At 34.6% G+C, this 17,054-nt stretch overlaps 1 protein-coding gene across 3 annotated transcripts in view; it reads left to right on the top strand.

Annotated features, from left to right (window-relative positions):
- Positions 1-17,054, top strand: part of LAMA3 (laminin subunit alpha 3) — a 2,187,360-nt gene that overhangs the window by 658,037 nt on the left and 1,512,269 nt on the right. For all 3 annotated transcript variants that reach the window (XM_044065357.1, XM_044065355.1, XM_044065356.1), the window contains exons 5-6: positions 10,190-10,360; positions 14,795-14,892. In XM_044065357.1, coding sequence (XP_043921292.1) covers positions 10,190-10,360; positions 14,795-14,892 — 269 coding nt within the window. The remainder of the gene's footprint in view (positions 1-10,189; positions 10,361-14,794; positions 14,893-17,054) is intronic.

The following is a 17,054-nucleotide window of genomic DNA, read 5'->3' as shown; positions in this document are numbered from 1 at the left end:
AACCTTTTTTTTCTTTCTTTCATATATAATACTTGTAATATTATTTTCAATATTCAAAATTGTTTTAATCTTATTGCTAAATTATGCATATGTTTGGGTGATACTGCATAGGAACTAAGTTTTAACCTTTCTACAGCTATATTAGTTTTGTGAGTTAGGATTTCATTATATCTTTTTTTAAGTCTTGCAATGCTTTTTTATGATTATTTTGTGTGTAAGTGTATGAATTAGTAGTGAGATATGTAATTTGTTTTTGAATGTTACATAATTCTGATTCCCACTCTTTTAGCTTGTTTTTATACCATAAAATAATTTTTCCATTTAGATAGGCTTCCAATGTATCCCAAATATTAATTACATTTATTTCAGTAGTGTAGTTTATATCTCAAAAGAATTGTACTTCTGAATCTAACCAAGGTTTAAATTATTTTAATTTTGTAATGTAAGCTGGAATTCTTGACATAAAAAATTAATTTCTTGTAATCTGTATGTATTTTGAGAATTAATGAAGTATGGTCTGAAAAGGGACAAGGGATTATGGAAAATGTTTATTATTTTTGAATTTAGCTCTTGAGATATGAAGATTTTATCAATTCTTGTATGTGTCCCAAATCTGTGTTCTTGGTGTGAAAATAATAATGAATTGTTCTCCTTATAAGTAAATGTATTGATTAGATTTAAACTTTCTTCCCATTTCTTAAGTAGCTTCTCTATAGAACTTACATGTAAATTTCTTTTGCTTGTGGTCTCTGATTTATCCAATATACAGTTAAAGTCACCTCCCAAAATCAAATTTCCTTTATGTACTGTAGTTATTAGATCCATGTGTTTTCGTATTGTCCCAACCCCAATACCTGGAAACCGATATATATTTACTAATGTCCAGAGTCTATTGCTATATTTTACTATTGCTATGGCTAGGAGTCCTTCTTTATCTTCATATTTGTAAATGCTTTGAGGCATAGTGACATTTTCTCCATAAAATTAAAGTTCCCTTAGTCTTTTTCTTATATGAAGAGTGAGATAAGATCATATATTCATTAGGATTCCAGCTAAAGGTATCATTTGTTTTGAAGTGAGTCTCTTGAAGAAATGTGGGTGAGCAGTTTATAAACTTCTTAATACTAATACATAGTTATAATATCAATTCATATTATGAGAATATCATCACAGAATATTGAACAAAATGCTAGTCAAGACAGAACATTACTGAAGCTGTTCTGCACAGCCACAGTTAGAACATTTATAATAGGGTATTTATCAAAGACTGTGTCATGCAGCAAGATACAAGAGTAGGCAAACTCCCTTCTCTGTTATTAAATTGTTAAAAGTAATGACACTCTGCAAAATACAAAACCTATTAAGCTGAACAGTGCCTTAAGAAATCCCTCTATCGTATGTCTATTTAATTAGTGTTCTACTTGAATTTCTCATCAAGAATTACAATTTACAAATCTGTCTTATTTTACTACTTAAAGCAGTAGCAAAAACAGACCATGGAGACATATTCTCATGACCCCTTTACTTTAAAGAAATAAAGATGAAATTCCAAGGTGAACTCATTTTTCCAACCATCTTGCTAAGAAACTGATAACCTTATTATTTAAACAGTTGTCAATATTCAGTAAAAATATCAGCTGCATTATAGTCAGCTGTACGACTAATGTCTGAAGGATTAAAGGTAGTTTATGTTGTAAATCACTGCCTTAACCAGATGTGTAACATACAGAATATCATTTAGGATTTGCGTTTCTTAGGAACCTATGTCTGTAAATGTGTAAGTCAAACAATTCTTGGTAGAATGAATGAAATCTAAACTACTTTATTATGCTAATTTATGTGCAATTTTACTATAGGTTTCCTAGTACTTCCCCGTCATCAAGGCAACTCCCACAATACATCAACAGGCACTTGCAAGACTGTCTGAGATGCCAATTTTAGGAGTTATAGAACCATGGCTTAAAGTTTTGCTGGGAATAAATCAACTGTTCATCATAGAAAATAAGTACCCATGCACACATAATTTAGTAGTGCAGTTAAATAACTACTTGTATGTTGGTGTAAGAATTTTGGCTAATTACCAGGATCTTTGTCACTTTACTGAAAGTTGAACCCCATTTACCAAAGATTAGAAAGCACTAAAAGGTGAGGAGAGTAATCAGTAATTTACTATCTACTGTATTCACTATTTATTTGGTTGCTACTTAATCAATTCAATTGAACATGTCTAGGCAGTGTGAGCAGAGGAAAATAACAACACTGCACAGTACAGGGTTTACTATGTTATCTAATAAAGCAATGTGCACATTGTATTCAAATAAGCAGGAGTTATAAGTACAAGGTAATAAGTCCCTTTGTGGCTTCTGAAATTAGATGATTTCTGTTACCAGGTTAGTGAAATATTCAGTATAATATGTTTAAAACCTGTCTTAATTTTACTTATATGCACAGAAGTATGTCACAACTGTAGCTGATGTGTGTATCTCGCACACATATTTTCCTATTTACACTTGCAACACTGTAACAGATGCTTAAAAAACTGTCAGACATGTCATTTTACTGGATCACCATAGCATAGTGTATTTTATAGTCTAGGTAGGAATAATTCAGAAGTAAGAAAGGACTGTGTTTACTTCAAGTGTAACAATGTAGTCTGTAATGCTTCTATTACTTTTTCAATTGGATGTTATTCAATGTTACTATAAATTCTTCTTTTTTGTGTTACCTACATGAAAAAAAGCTGCTCTGTCACTGATTTCACACCTATTATTTTTATTTATTTAAAAGAAGTCAGGGTTTGTAGATTTTAATAATCCAAAGACCATGTTAAATGAGCTTAAAATATACTGCTTGTGCTACTGATATCACACTACAAGCACTACCTTAACAACCGACAAGCAGGGGATTCTTTAACTATTTCCACATTAAATCTTTCATAGCAGACAAGGGAAGCTCTAACTAGTGCATGAGAATGTTTCAAATAACAGCCTTGTCAGAGCCCAGTAACGGAACTCTGTTTATAGTGAACTGTTTTTTCCACATTTAAAAACATGGATATCTATGTTACTTTTAAAATGGGAATTTGAAGTGTAGTGAAGTCAGTAAGCCACAGAAACTATGATTAAAAATTTTCAATTCCTATTATGCAACAATTAGGTGAACTAAATATACTTTTAATAAAAAGGGAGATGAGAAAAAAACATGTGTGTATATGTTGTCTCTGTTCTTCCTTTACATATAACTAATTATACTAAAGTGAAAGGTAACATTTGAATCTGGTTTTCCTCACTGCCTATGAATGAGATGTAACTATATTTTTAGAAGTCACTTTAAGTTATAAAACCATTTGACATTATCAGACACAACCACTAGACTTGTGATGAGTATGTTGCATAACGTATAAGTTTAAGAAAACGTATAAATGTCTCAGAGTATAATAGGCAATATAATAGATAAAATATATTTTGAGGTAAAGTCCAGAAGTCTATATCTTTGTTGATTCTTTCAGAGATTTGGAAGACTGTGTAGTTTTAGAATCAGTTCTTTGTTTCTTTTTCCTTACATCAGACCAAGTATTTTTTCTGGTTTATGGAAACAGTCCAGTCCATTTCTTAAGGAATTGTGATGACATTATTATTCTTGATGAAGGTAGAAGCATCTTCAATGTTGTTAAAGGTTGTCAAGTCATTTGAATAGAAAATTCTAATTCTAGCAGGATATACCATCTGTGCTTTTATTTTATTTTGTTTAAGAAGTTTCACTAATGGCCATGTTTTTTTCCTTGTTTCTAACACTTTTGCAGATTAGTCATTGTCAAATGTGATCTAACTCTGTTTATATGTTATGGGACTTTTTCTCCAGGCTGTTTTTAAAATGAGCACTTTATCCAAGAAGGACAGGAACTTTACCACAATTGATCTTGGTGGTGCATTAGGTGAAGAGGGTATAGATTTTCCTATGGCTCTGTGAGCTCTTTCTATTCCATTTGATAATCCCTCTTTTAAATCAAGCACTTCAAGAAGCCAGGAATTCAAAAAGGTGATGATGTCTTCTCCCTCAGTTTTTTCTGGAAGGCCAAATATTCTTCTATTAGCTCTCCTCTCCCTATTCTCTAAATCATCCACTTTATTAAGTAGCCAGTTATTTTGGTGAAGTAAGAATTCTGTCTGATTTTCCTCTTCTTTGAGTCTTCCATCTATGTCATTTAGTGATGTCTACATATCAAGTAATTTACTTTGTTGTTGCTGCAGTGTTTCTTTTAGTACATCTGTTTGTTTTTGGCAGTTTTCCTTGAGATTTTCCAAATTATCAGTGAATCTATCCATTTTCAATGACAGTTCATGTAATGTGGAAGATCAGTTGTATCTCCTTCTTTGGAGCGGTTTCTGAGTGAGAATTCTTCAAACTGGCCATTACCAAACAGCTGTGTTGTTCTCCAGAATATTTTGACAGGAAAAACTCAATAATATTTCTTGAAATTTGGTAGAGTTGTAGTTCTTAAGTTCCTTAATATTTTTTTTCTATTTCTGGTTAATGAAAATATTTTTTTCCCTGTTTTCTAGTACTGTTTTTTGGAGCTCTAAAAAATGTTGCTTATCTGTTTGCCATATAGGCTCCGCCCCCTAACCTTACATTATTTTTAATTGTTTTACCTATATTACATATCCACACTGGCAATTTTTTATATTTACTGCTCCCTTTGAATTGCAAGAAAACAAGCCAGTGTTGAAAATACAAAGCCATTAATATGCTGTACTTTATTAATCACATATTTGCAAACATTACAACTGCCACAAGGATTAACAACCATTATTTTCTATGTCTAGCAAAATAACTTTGCACCAACATCTCCTTAATACTTCTCCCTTTCTTTTGAGAAAAAAACAAGTTGTTAATTTTGTTCTCAGAGCTGGACATCCTCCATCAATATAATGCAATGCTTACTTATCACATTTTTTAAATTTTTACTAGACATTCCATATTCAAGATACAAAGTTTTATGTAACACCTCTTTATAAAAACTTAACTAATTCATATTTATATCTAATAATCTCTTGCTCTCTTTATCATAATCAAATATGTTTTTCTTATTATCTCATTAGAATAATTGTGTTTTCTAAAAGTTTTATTCATTCTTTCAATCTCTCTGAAAACATCTCTTTTGTTACATAATCTCCTAAGTCTAAAGAATTCACATAGAAGCAAATCTCTTAGCATATGTTCTGGATGCTAACAGAACAGAATGAAGAAACTGTTGCAAAAAGAGTAAAGTCCCATGAGTGGAGGAGCTCCCTGGTCAGCCTCAGTAAGAAGCTGTGATCCCTGATAAAATCCTCCAAAGCTAGTTATGAAAACAAATTTGCCACTAATTCTTAAGACAGCCACAAAGCATTCTATAGCTATGTCAAGAATCTCAATGGCAACACTCAGATCTGCTCTGAGTTACAGCACAATGACACTAAATATACAGACCCAACTGATATTGCCAACATCCTGGCAGATAGGTTCAGTGCTAACTTTACTCCCCTCTCACCCCCTAAAGAGCCCATCTCTATACCGGAAGAATCCAAAGTTCCTATAATCACAGCTGCACAGGTAAAAACCACACTCTCCAAAGCCAAGATCACAGCATCCATGGGACCAGACAACATCCCAGGCTGCGTTCTACATGAACTACAGAATGAACTGGCACCCCACCTAAGTACCATGTTCAATCATAGCCTCACCTCAGGCTTTGTGCCTGCTGAATGGTGCACAGCGATGGTTATCCCATTCCACAAAGGGGGAGCCACCACGGATCCCAGGAACTACTGCCCCATTAGCCTGATGAGCCTGGTCTGCAAGGCCATGGAACGTATCATCATGGAACTTATAAACAAAGACATTGTTAATTTATTTATTTATTTTCATATTTAACATTTGTTGACTGGGAGTGTCCGACTAGGTTCCACAGAGCCTGTTTTCAGCGGAGACCTGGGGACAAACGCTCCAGATGCATGTCTTTGGAATCTTAATCTCCAAACTCTGGACCCCACCCAGTTCGGGTTTGTAAAAGGCAGATCATGTCTCCTAAACCTGATAGACTTCTTTGAAGCAGTCACCAAAGCTGTAGACGAGGGTAAGGTGGTTCACACAGCCTATCTAGATCTTGCCAAGGCTTTTGACACCATCCCCCACTCTGAAATTATAGATAAACTCACTAAACTAGGTATAAATCCCTATGTCACAAGATGGGTTGCCAACTGGCTCACTGACAGAACCCACACTGTGAAAGTAGCAGACTCCAAATCCGACTTCATACCAGTGACAATTGGAGTACCGCAGGGTTCAGCCCTGGGTCCTGTCCTGTTTGGTATCTACTTCTCTGAAGTACAGGCTAACACAGAAGGTCTTTGGCTAACAAAGTTTGCAGATGATTGCAAACTAGGAGCCATAATCGAAGTCCCAGTCCCTCTGAGCTACACGCTGTAGGGACCTAAACCTTGTCACCACAATAAGCAGAACATGCCAGAGGGATAGATTCCTGTCCCAGAGACTTCCCATACTCTCGAATAAAGTACCTATCTATATCAAACAAAGCTCCTCATTAGTACTCTTCAAGAAAAATCTTGATGATTGGATGGGAAATGGAAAATTCATCCCAGGGATCACTTCTGTGGCTCTGCTCGACAGTGGCACAGGAAAATAATTTTCTTGGGTGGCAAAAGCCTGGGTACCTTTTTGGCTGGGCTTGTATAGACCCTAGGGCCGATAGCCTAGTACCTACCTATGAACCTTTGAATAAACATATGCATTGTGTATGTTTACATCTCTTTCCTTCTCTCTCTCTGTATATATATATATATATATATATATATATATATATATATATATATAATGTACATACACACACACACACACACAAACTATATATATATATATATATATATATATATATATATATATATATATATATAAAATGGTACAATGGTTTAGGTGTTTACCTCACAGATACAATGCACAGGGTTTGCGTCTCACCTTTGATGGAAATTGGCTAAGCTTAGCATGGCCACAAAGGCAGATTACCTAGAACATACATACAGATATGTATGTGTATATATGTATATACACACACATTCCCCTCTATAGTTTTATTGAGCATATCACAGCAGCATAAGGCAGGCATGTTTTTGACAGCCATCACAGTTTGAACAGAAGTAGGTGTTCAGTGGATCTGTTGCAGTAGCTTACGTGAAGTATTTGGCAGCCCTTTAAGATGCTTTTCTGTGCTTCTGGAGACCTGTGATCAGTCAGTGACTGGAAATGCTGGAGAGCTGATTGAGGAAGCAGATAGAAGACAATGGACAGTTTGCCATCTGTAGTGGAGCAGTGGAAGTGAAGGTGCTGCTCCCTGGTGGGAAAAACCCAGCAGCATTATAACAAGACATGACATTAGTCCTGTGGATTTTAGGCAGACATGCTTGTGGCACATCATGTCATGTCTGGCCCCCCACAGTATTTAAAGCTTAGCAAGAAAAAGTAATGTAGGAACATGAATGGTGACATTCACGTTTGCTCTCTGCCTTCCTTAACCATCTTCAGAAGGTAACTCATTTTAATTATTTATTTGTTTATTGCATTTGTTTACTGGTAAGTCTTTTTTTTTCTAAAATCTCTTTATTTGAATTTTCAGATATTAACAGTGATACATCCAATCAAACACACAAAACAAACAATACATACAAAAGGAAACATTCAAAAAACTAATAATACAAGAAATATGTATACACTATATACAACAGAAGTCACTACATCATCAAATGGAGTATAAAAGATTTTAAACATCACTTAAGAAAGTGAGGGATAGTATAAGGGACATATTTTATGAAGAAGATAAATACAGAAATTTAACCACTTATTATACTTAATGTAATTAGGGAATAAAACTAGATATATAAAGAGGAAAAAGGGAAAGAAGAGAAAAGAAAAAATGAAAAATTGGTTATAATGCAGATATGGCATAATATAAATTTGTGTTATCATGTCAGTGTACAGACTATCTTTGTTAAGAATTACATCAAGTAAGTAACCCCAATATTTCTGATAATAGTGGTTTTTTTTTTTTGTTTTTGTATAAACTAGTTTGTGAGATGAGATATATTTAATATCAAGGTTGTTAAAGCCTTCCCATGTAATTGGAGATGTGACATTCCAATTTTTACTGATATGAAATTTAATAAGGGCACACATCGTGATAAGGACATGTTAAATTCTCACAAACACAACTCGACTTGCAAGATATTAACTTAGTAAAACTAATACTAAAAAAACTCGAGATGAAAGGGAAAACTATTTCTAGGACATATAAACTTGTAACAAACATAAAACACCAGAATTCTCTATTATTTTCAAACTATTGGCAAAAAAAACCAATCTCTGACAGATGAAAATAAGAGACTGGCCATTGAGAATAAGATAAAATTAATTCCTTTTAAGAAGCTGCTATATACACAAATTATTATAAATAACAATGTATACTATACCCCATCAAAACTAAATAAGTTTAATTCCAACTTCTCGCCTATATGTCCTCACTGCCCAAACCAAACTGCAGATATTCTCCATGTCATGTGGAAATGTAGCAAGTTACACAACCTATGGTGCTCTTTAAGAGGTAGGTTAGAGAAGATGGGATATGAAAAATCAGCCCTGTGATGGGAGACAGCTATATTCCACATTAACACGACTCGACTTCCAAAAATAAAAAAACTGGTAAGTCTGATTGGGCATAGTAGGCCCTTTCAGAGGAGGTCTAGGAAAATCTTTCTACTGCATCTTTACAATGTATAATAACAACAGTCATATAGTACATTGTAAAAATAATTGTATGTGAAAATTCAAGGCAAAATAAAATCAAACAAAATACATAGGAGAATGGAAAAGGGAAAATATGGATAAAATAATCACTGTAAATGCAAATGTATAGAAAAGGGAAAATATGGCTACAGTAGTATCAATGTAAATAAAAAAGATTATAATTGGTCAGCACAGATGGCAAGTAACAACATGTAGTTATACAGTACAGTATGCTGTAATTCTGAATATGCCTCTCATCCTTGGGGACAAAGCCAAAACTAATAGTGGGAAAAAGGCCCAAACGTAGGGACAGATTTTAAAAATCACTTACACACTTAGGTTGTTGCTAGAATTACAGGGTTTGTGTTAGCATGCATTTTCTAAAGGATATGAAGTCTAAGACTCAAAATGTATGTCATTATTTAGTTACTGCAATCCTCAATGACATACCAGAAAACCACAGATTTTTATGAACAGCCAATCAAAAATATGACAAAAAATGTGGCCATTCTGTGAAATTCTGAACAATTAAGAAGTATATTTATGAAGTGTGATATATGATTATGGAAATGTATAACAGCGGCAGGAGGTGGTAGCTATTTGTAAGCATGAGTAACTACAGAGGTTTGGCAGGAAAGTTTTTACTGCATCTGCTGTAGGCCTGTTGTGGAGAAGCAGTAAGGATAGGGTTTTATATCAAGATGTTGTTAGGGAAGATTGGGGTATATGGAAAAAGAGGTATATTAAAAGAGTAAGTTAGTAATAGAGTGAAGCTTTTGTCAATTGATGTAATAAAGAATGAACGTGAAGGTCAAAGCAGGATTCATTCCTTCCCTGACTCCCATGTCTGGGTCACCTAGCTGTTCTTCTCATCACCTTTTTAAGCAGCACCTTCCTCTTATGCTTTTTTTTCTGTGTTTACATCACCTGATTCATCTGATACTATGAATGTAAAAGGTTTACAGCTCAGTCATAATGTTTATGTCTGAGACTGTCACATATTTGTCACGTTTTTCTCTATGCTGAGGCATTCACGTTTTAACAAGCATATAATCACAGTTTACTTCCTCATCCACTGAAATTTAAAATAGTCTCTTTTACAGATTTCCATAGCACTTTATCTGCAGCTTCTGTAACACCTCTAGTAATCTAGATTACTGTTTTATTAATTCCCCTTTCTTTTCTAATCGACGTGATGTGCTCAGAATTATCACAGTGTTCTTTTCCCTTTTTGTTTTTGTTAAACCAGCCACTCATTTGGTCATCCACTAATATTTATTAAGTATAATATGAATGGAATAACTATCCCAGTGCTTTAATGCAGTTATGGACTGTGATCTTTGTTTTATTCCAGATTGTGGTATCCTTGGTAAATAGACGTCCAGGAGCAAAGAATTTTACGTATTCACCAATTCTGCGTGAGTTCACCAAGGCTACAAATATCCGTCTGCGGTTTCTCAGAACCAACACCCTCCTTGGGCATCTCATTTCTAAAGCACAGCGTGACACTACTGTCACCCGCAGAGTAAGTACCCTCCATGGTCTATAAAAGTATTTGAGGGAATGGGATATTGACTGGATATATCAGATGTGTAAATGACTGAGTGTAAACATGGCAGAGCATATCAAATACAGTTTTTCCCCACATAAAAAAAAAAAAACATAATATTTAACATATATTTAATTAGTGACTCAGCATCCTACTGTAGACAGTAATAGGCATTGCCAATTGACAGGCCAACCAAATGGTCTTATTTATTATGGATTAGTAGTAAATTAATCAAAAGGATCATGTGCAGTAACATTAGGTATTCTTGCAAAGATATGAGGAGCGACAGTGATTGTTTTTCTTTACTGAATTTTATACCCAGTCTTAGTGTACATCAGTCAGTTCATGAAATTATATATCAAATATTATTGAAATTAAAAAAACTTTAAAAAGGACTCACAAATGTGTCATTAATTCTGCACTGCAAATATAGCTAAAGTTTGTATTACAATTTGTACAGAATGCAGAGGCCCATTCTAAGCACCCAAAGATATTTTAGAATACTTTAGGTCTTTTGACTGCTCTGATTATGTACCAAATTAACTCATCTTGTTGCCTGCAACCCTTATATTCCCAGCCATATATTAGAACAGCTAGATCAATTTTGGACCGGCATAATGGCTGTAAATGTTCCAGTTTGATTAGTATCTTCTCCCAGTCAAACAAGTAAATGTATAGTTTCTGTCGTATGTTGATATGGATGGTTTTGAGCTGATTTTTGCATCATATTGTTTTCTGCTGCACAGTCAAGCAGAACACTGTGCTTATGAAAGAAGTGTAAACTGTTTTTTACCATACATTAGAATGGAGAATAAAACTGCGTAAGTAGGGGGTGGCCGACATCTGTAAGCCATTTATTGCATAAAGTATACACATCATGTTCACTTTGCAAAGTGTACGCCAAGACTTTTTAAGTGTTACACAGAACCATTTCTGTCCCAGCAGTCAGATCACTTTGCCAAGGATATTAGTCAAAGCCAAAGTAAATTTTATTGTCAATCAAATATACACAGCAGTGCAAGCTGAACGAAAACTGAAAGCAACTGTCTAAGCAAATTCTACCTATAAAAGTTAAAAGTAAACGCTAATATCTATCATTCCCTCCCTCCATCCCTCTCTCTATTAAGTTAAGGTATTGCTATAATTCAGTTCAATATTTGTCACAGAAACATTCTTAATCATTATTTTTTCAAGATTCAGCATGAGTTTATTTTACAATGTAGATGAACAAAAATGTGCTTTTCTTGGCAAAACAAGTAGAAGCAGAAAACAAGTTGGGACCTGAATGTCCAGTGGTCGGAGGTATTTGCCTTTAGTAACATTGCTGTACAGGTAATGACAGTCCCACATGCAGGGAAGCATCCTTTATCCAATTATCCTTTACAGGACAGCAGATCCATTCTGCTGAAGACATCCTATTCCACTGAATGATGCTGTCAGAAATCCCATTTGGTTAGAAGTAAGTGCACTCACTTGTTTGAACTCGGCCTAAAATATAGTTTGTTTTACCTCATTTGACTAACTGTCTCCTGCATGTACTGGTTGTGTTTCTTGTTAGCAATGCACCTTCTAACTGTACAACACAGATTCATTTGAGGTTTTCCTACCTTTTCCATTGCTCCCTCTAGAGTCTGAATCTGATCGGTTAAAGCTGCCACTGCATTACAGTCTATATATACATATACAAGTATACAAACACATAGGGGCTCCCATTTGGAAGTATAATACCAATAATTTGGAATCCTGCAATTCCAAAGTATGGGAAATGTTAGAACCTGCTCTAAAACTCTGAAGTGCAGCTGCTATTTCCTGTGTTAGGTGTGTATATGCATATACATATGTAGAGAGAGAGACAGACAGACAGAGAGATAGAGATAGATAAATAGATCAATCTCTCTCTATGTGTGTGATATATATATATATATATATATATATATATATATATAGATATATATATATATATATATATATATATATATATATATATATATATATATATATATATATATATATATATAGATATATATATATATATATATATATGTGTGTGTGTTTATGTGTGTGTGTGGGTATATATATATTTTCTAAATAACCCGAGGGAAAATCTTTTAAAACTCCAAAAAGAATAAACCTCAAAGTAAAACAAAATTTAAAATAAAACAAACTGTTATACAAGATCAAAAATAACTAAAAAAAATAATAATGAATATATCCTAACATTAAATGTATAAATCCTATCCAAAATCAAATGCAGCCAGACAACAGCAGTAGTCAATCATGTTCCTAAGTTTAACTCCGGGGTAAGTATATACTAGAATTCTGCTCTGTAACTGAAGTTTAAATATGGTTAATGCTTTACTGCTTCAGAAAAAAATGTGAATTTGAGATAACCCTGTCATCAATGTCTTTCTTATATAAATTTGCTTGACCATATCATGCTACCAGTTGGGAGAAAAGTAACCAAATGTTAGACTTGGTTATCAGTACCAGATAACCAGTTAATCAAGCAGAAGGGATTAATGCATTAGTGGTGTCATAGCTTCAGATTTTAAGTTAGGAAAGCAAATATCTCAGATAATAACAAAATGATTATTCAGATTATTCATATCAGTCACATGCTTAAAAAATCAGTCACATGTTTAAAAAATGATTGCAGAATCCAAGTACCTGCATTACAACTAACAGATCAACCATTCTCTTGGTTTGCTGAAACTGCCATAAATAATTAGTTGCTTTCTAGAGAACAAATACTCTGATTTAGTGTGACTTCTGCTGTCTTATTGTATTCGGGCATTGTTCAGTCTGATTTTATTAAATCATTTATTTCTTTATTTATTTATGTTTGCTTTTGCTTCCATTTTGAAACCATTTTCATGTTTTTTTTACCTGTATACTGTCAGTGACTGTGTGATTTTTATATACTTTACATTCAATTTCTTTCTAGTGCACCTCTCACCAGCTAGAAATTTCCATTTTTTGGTGCATTAATCTCTTACCATTAGCCGTCTGCAATGTCCACTCATTTATCCCACTTGTTCTACCTAGGTGAAAGCCATATTCTCCATTTATTCCCTTGAGCAAAGATTGTGCGCTCCAGGGGTGGTGCCATTATTTGTTGGGAGGAATTTTTGTTTTATAGGGCATTACCTGAACTGCTAGTGGCTTTTTGTGGGCTTCAGTCATGTTGCACACATGGATGGATGCATGCAACCAGACATGCTAGTCCTTAGCTTTAAGTAGCATCATACCACCAGGCTCTGCCCGTAGATGATTTACCTCTATTCCTGCAGGTGTTGTCAATGCAGTGATTCAGTACCATTTCACTGCTAATGGGTTGGACAAGACCATGTCAGTCACTAGCTCTCATCTCCCCTGCCCAACTCCTTTAGCACCTAAGCCACTAAATCAGCTAGGGTCATCTAGGTCATGGTCAGAGCTTTATTACTATATGACATTGGACTCGGCCATAATATGCATATTTAATTACACCTGCTACTTTACCCTCAAACAACACTTCCCATTTTACTTTAGATGAAAACACATTTGTGTTATTTGTTGTCTTTTGCTTGTTATTCTGTTAAACAGCTTGTGATTCCTCAGTTTCCTTTTTATCTCATGATGTATCTGGAAGTGATCCCTTGGTGACTTAATATAACTTTCCCATGTGTATTCTCCATATCCAGTGTACAACAAAATGCTTCCTATTTTCCAAGTTGTTGCTTGCAATCTTAATAATGCACTGTATCCATAGTACAATCATGTCAGAACTGTTTACCCAGTTTATCACTTCCTGTTACCAAATTAAAATTGCCACTGTGAGAACGCATTCCGCTTGTATGTACCGTAGTAACTCCTCTCAGATTTCCTAATAACCCCCCTCCCAACAGAGCCATCATCTTCTCTCTTCTTGCCTGAAAACAGATTCAGGAGTATGTAAAAAGAGCCATCTTACAGCACTAACGCTCATTGGATCTCATCATGAAGCTAATTGTACTTTTACAAATGGTGAATAAAGGATAGTTTTAGTGCAGTAGTAACTCTCTGCTCTCTTGTGGCAGGATACATCTCTGTCACATTAATGCCAGGGTTTCTTTGACAAATTCCCATGGGGAGCAGGCAGCTAGTCCAGGCTAAATAATGTCATTAGCACAAAGCTAACAATTTACACTATATATGTGTGTGTGCGTGTGTGTGTGTGTGTGTGTGTGTGTGTGTGTGTGTGTGTGTGTGTGTGTATGTTCAGCTATAGTGTAATAGCATTTTTCTGATCTTGCTGATAGTTTGCATTTGGGATGCATCATGTAGCCACGGGGTCTTGTGACTTCTGCTTATTTTATTATAAAAGGTAATGGAATGTATAGATAGAAGTCTGCTACGCTTGGTGCTCATTGTGGTTGTTTACCTTCACAGTACTATTACAGCATCAAGGACATCAGTGTGGGAGGTCGCTGTGTTTGCCATGGTCATGCAGAAGTCTGTGACTCAATGGATCCTGCAAACCCGTATCGGTAAGTGGGTTGCTTCATTATCGCCATGGTTTCTGAGTTCTGCTTTTGGTGTCCTAGGCTTTAATCTTCACACAAGTGTCACATTGTTTCTGTGAACCTTATTGCTGCTTGACCTGTTTTTCAGTAGAGGATGAGCACCAATAGTTCAAAACAAAGCCCACTAACATTTTCACTGGGATGTATAAGCAGTATTCATAAACTTGGTATGCAAGTATGTAGAGCTGGTATGCAGTAAAATCACATGCCATTAACACCAGAGAAAAGCAGAGCAAAGTCCCTTACATCATAGCATGCTAGCATTGTCACATACATACAGTAAATATGTCAATGAGTAATGCACTAGTGTTTTCTGCATTGATTTCCCACTGCAAATCTAGCTAACCTGTTGCAATCCTGGGTAGCAAATACATTTAGATTGTAAACTTGCAGCATGCTGATTTTACCAGCAGTCACATTGCTTTTCAATGTATCTTTATTGATTACTTTTTGTTTGGTGTCTTGTTGTTCTGTTTGATGACCTAGAGATGATAATTTAGAATTCATATTAACATAGCTTCTTTTTAAGTTTAGTTTGTGCATTACATGCCTTAGTAAATCAATGTGAAAATGAACCTAATAACTTTTTCACTACAATGTATCATGACCATGATTCCGAAAATGTATACATAGATTTACATATTCATTGAACTGATTTATATGAAGTGCAAAGTTTTAAAAAGTAAGCTTTCTTAGACCACTATAATGTGTAATCCCCACAAGCATTACTTTTAGACCAAGACATTCAACTACAAATATTGTGCATTGCTAACTGAGAAGAAAAAAATATGATGTCAAAAAGAAATAAATTATTAAAATGTCTGATATTCCCAAAGTTTTAACTGCATTTAGTGCTAAACTGTCGATAGTTTCATTTCTTAATGAACTTCTGTGTGAGAGCATGTTTGAAACTATAACTGAAGTAGCTTACAGAGTTTTAGCAGACAAACGTTACGGGAGTCTTGTAACATGGGATTTTCTGTATGAAGTTTCCAGCTTTTTCAAAAAAATGTAGGTTCAGTGTTGAAACTACTTTGGACTTTGCAGGGGAAAATCTAAACTAATGATGGAGGTGGCGTCTTTCTCTGATTACATTGCCTGCTTTTTAAGTAGTAAATGCGGAAAAGGATGCTTCACTCTGTTCAATATTTATAAGCAGGATTATTTCAAATTCTTGCTTACAAGCTCCACAAGCAAGCAAAAAAAAAAAATGAGTGGAAAACCTAACCAGTGCAAACAGTTCTCTTCAGGGGGGCTGTTTCCCTGAGTTATTCTCTAATAATGATGATGATGATGATGATAACAGTAGTAGTAATAATAATAATAATAATAATAATAATAATAATAATAATAATAACAGCAGCAATAGCTGCAAAAAATTCAGAAAGTATCAGGGAGAAAAATATTTCACACTAAGCAAGTTCACTGAGTGATTGTCATTTAAAACTGAAACAAAAAAGGTCATGTAGCCAAATAATAGTTTTTATATTTCTACATAGTAATTATTTGCCAATGTATATAAAACACTTCTCTTAATCCATATCAAGGGACTTCTGTATAAATAATCTGTCTGAAATTCCTCAGCAGCCTGAAAAAAAAAATATGAAAAAGAAAATGTTGGTAGCTGTTTCCCATAGGAAGTCATTGTTAGTTAAATGTCTAAATTTGCCTTGGCAATGATTCAGTTGTTTTGGGAGAGTTCTGTATTCTTCAAGTTGGTGTGACCATGGAGTTGGTATATATATAAGTTTGGGGGGTCTGCCCCACATTGGAGATGCAGGAGGGCTTGCCCCCAGCAAAGAACACAAGAACACTTAAAACTAATTATTCATTGTTTGGTGTCTTGGCCTTTATTTTTGGGTGTTTCAGGTTGCCAGTACTCTGAAAGTCAGCATTTCATAATAGAACCATAACAAGGAGTCAGACTAGTGCCATGCTCCACTTCTTAACACATAAACAATGACTGGCTGTTATTTAAGCAGCCATAAAAGCTGAAATTGTGTCTGAGGTTACTTAAATGATTGTCAGTAACTGCTTACAACGAATAACTGGTACCCCTTCTGCAGTATGAACTGCCGCCATCCCCCAGCAGCTTGCACCCAGGACAGCTGCACCCTTTGTTTTTC

This window comes from Protopterus annectens, chromosome 3.part0 (assembly GCF_019279795.1).
Source record: "Protopterus annectens isolate FY-2018-M chromosome 3.part0, PAN1.0, whole genome shotgun sequence".
NCBI classification, from domain to species: domain Eukaryota; kingdom Metazoa; phylum Chordata; order Ceratodontiformes; family Protopteridae; genus Protopterus; species Protopterus annectens.
This window is presented reverse-complemented; position numbering and strand designations above follow the sequence as displayed.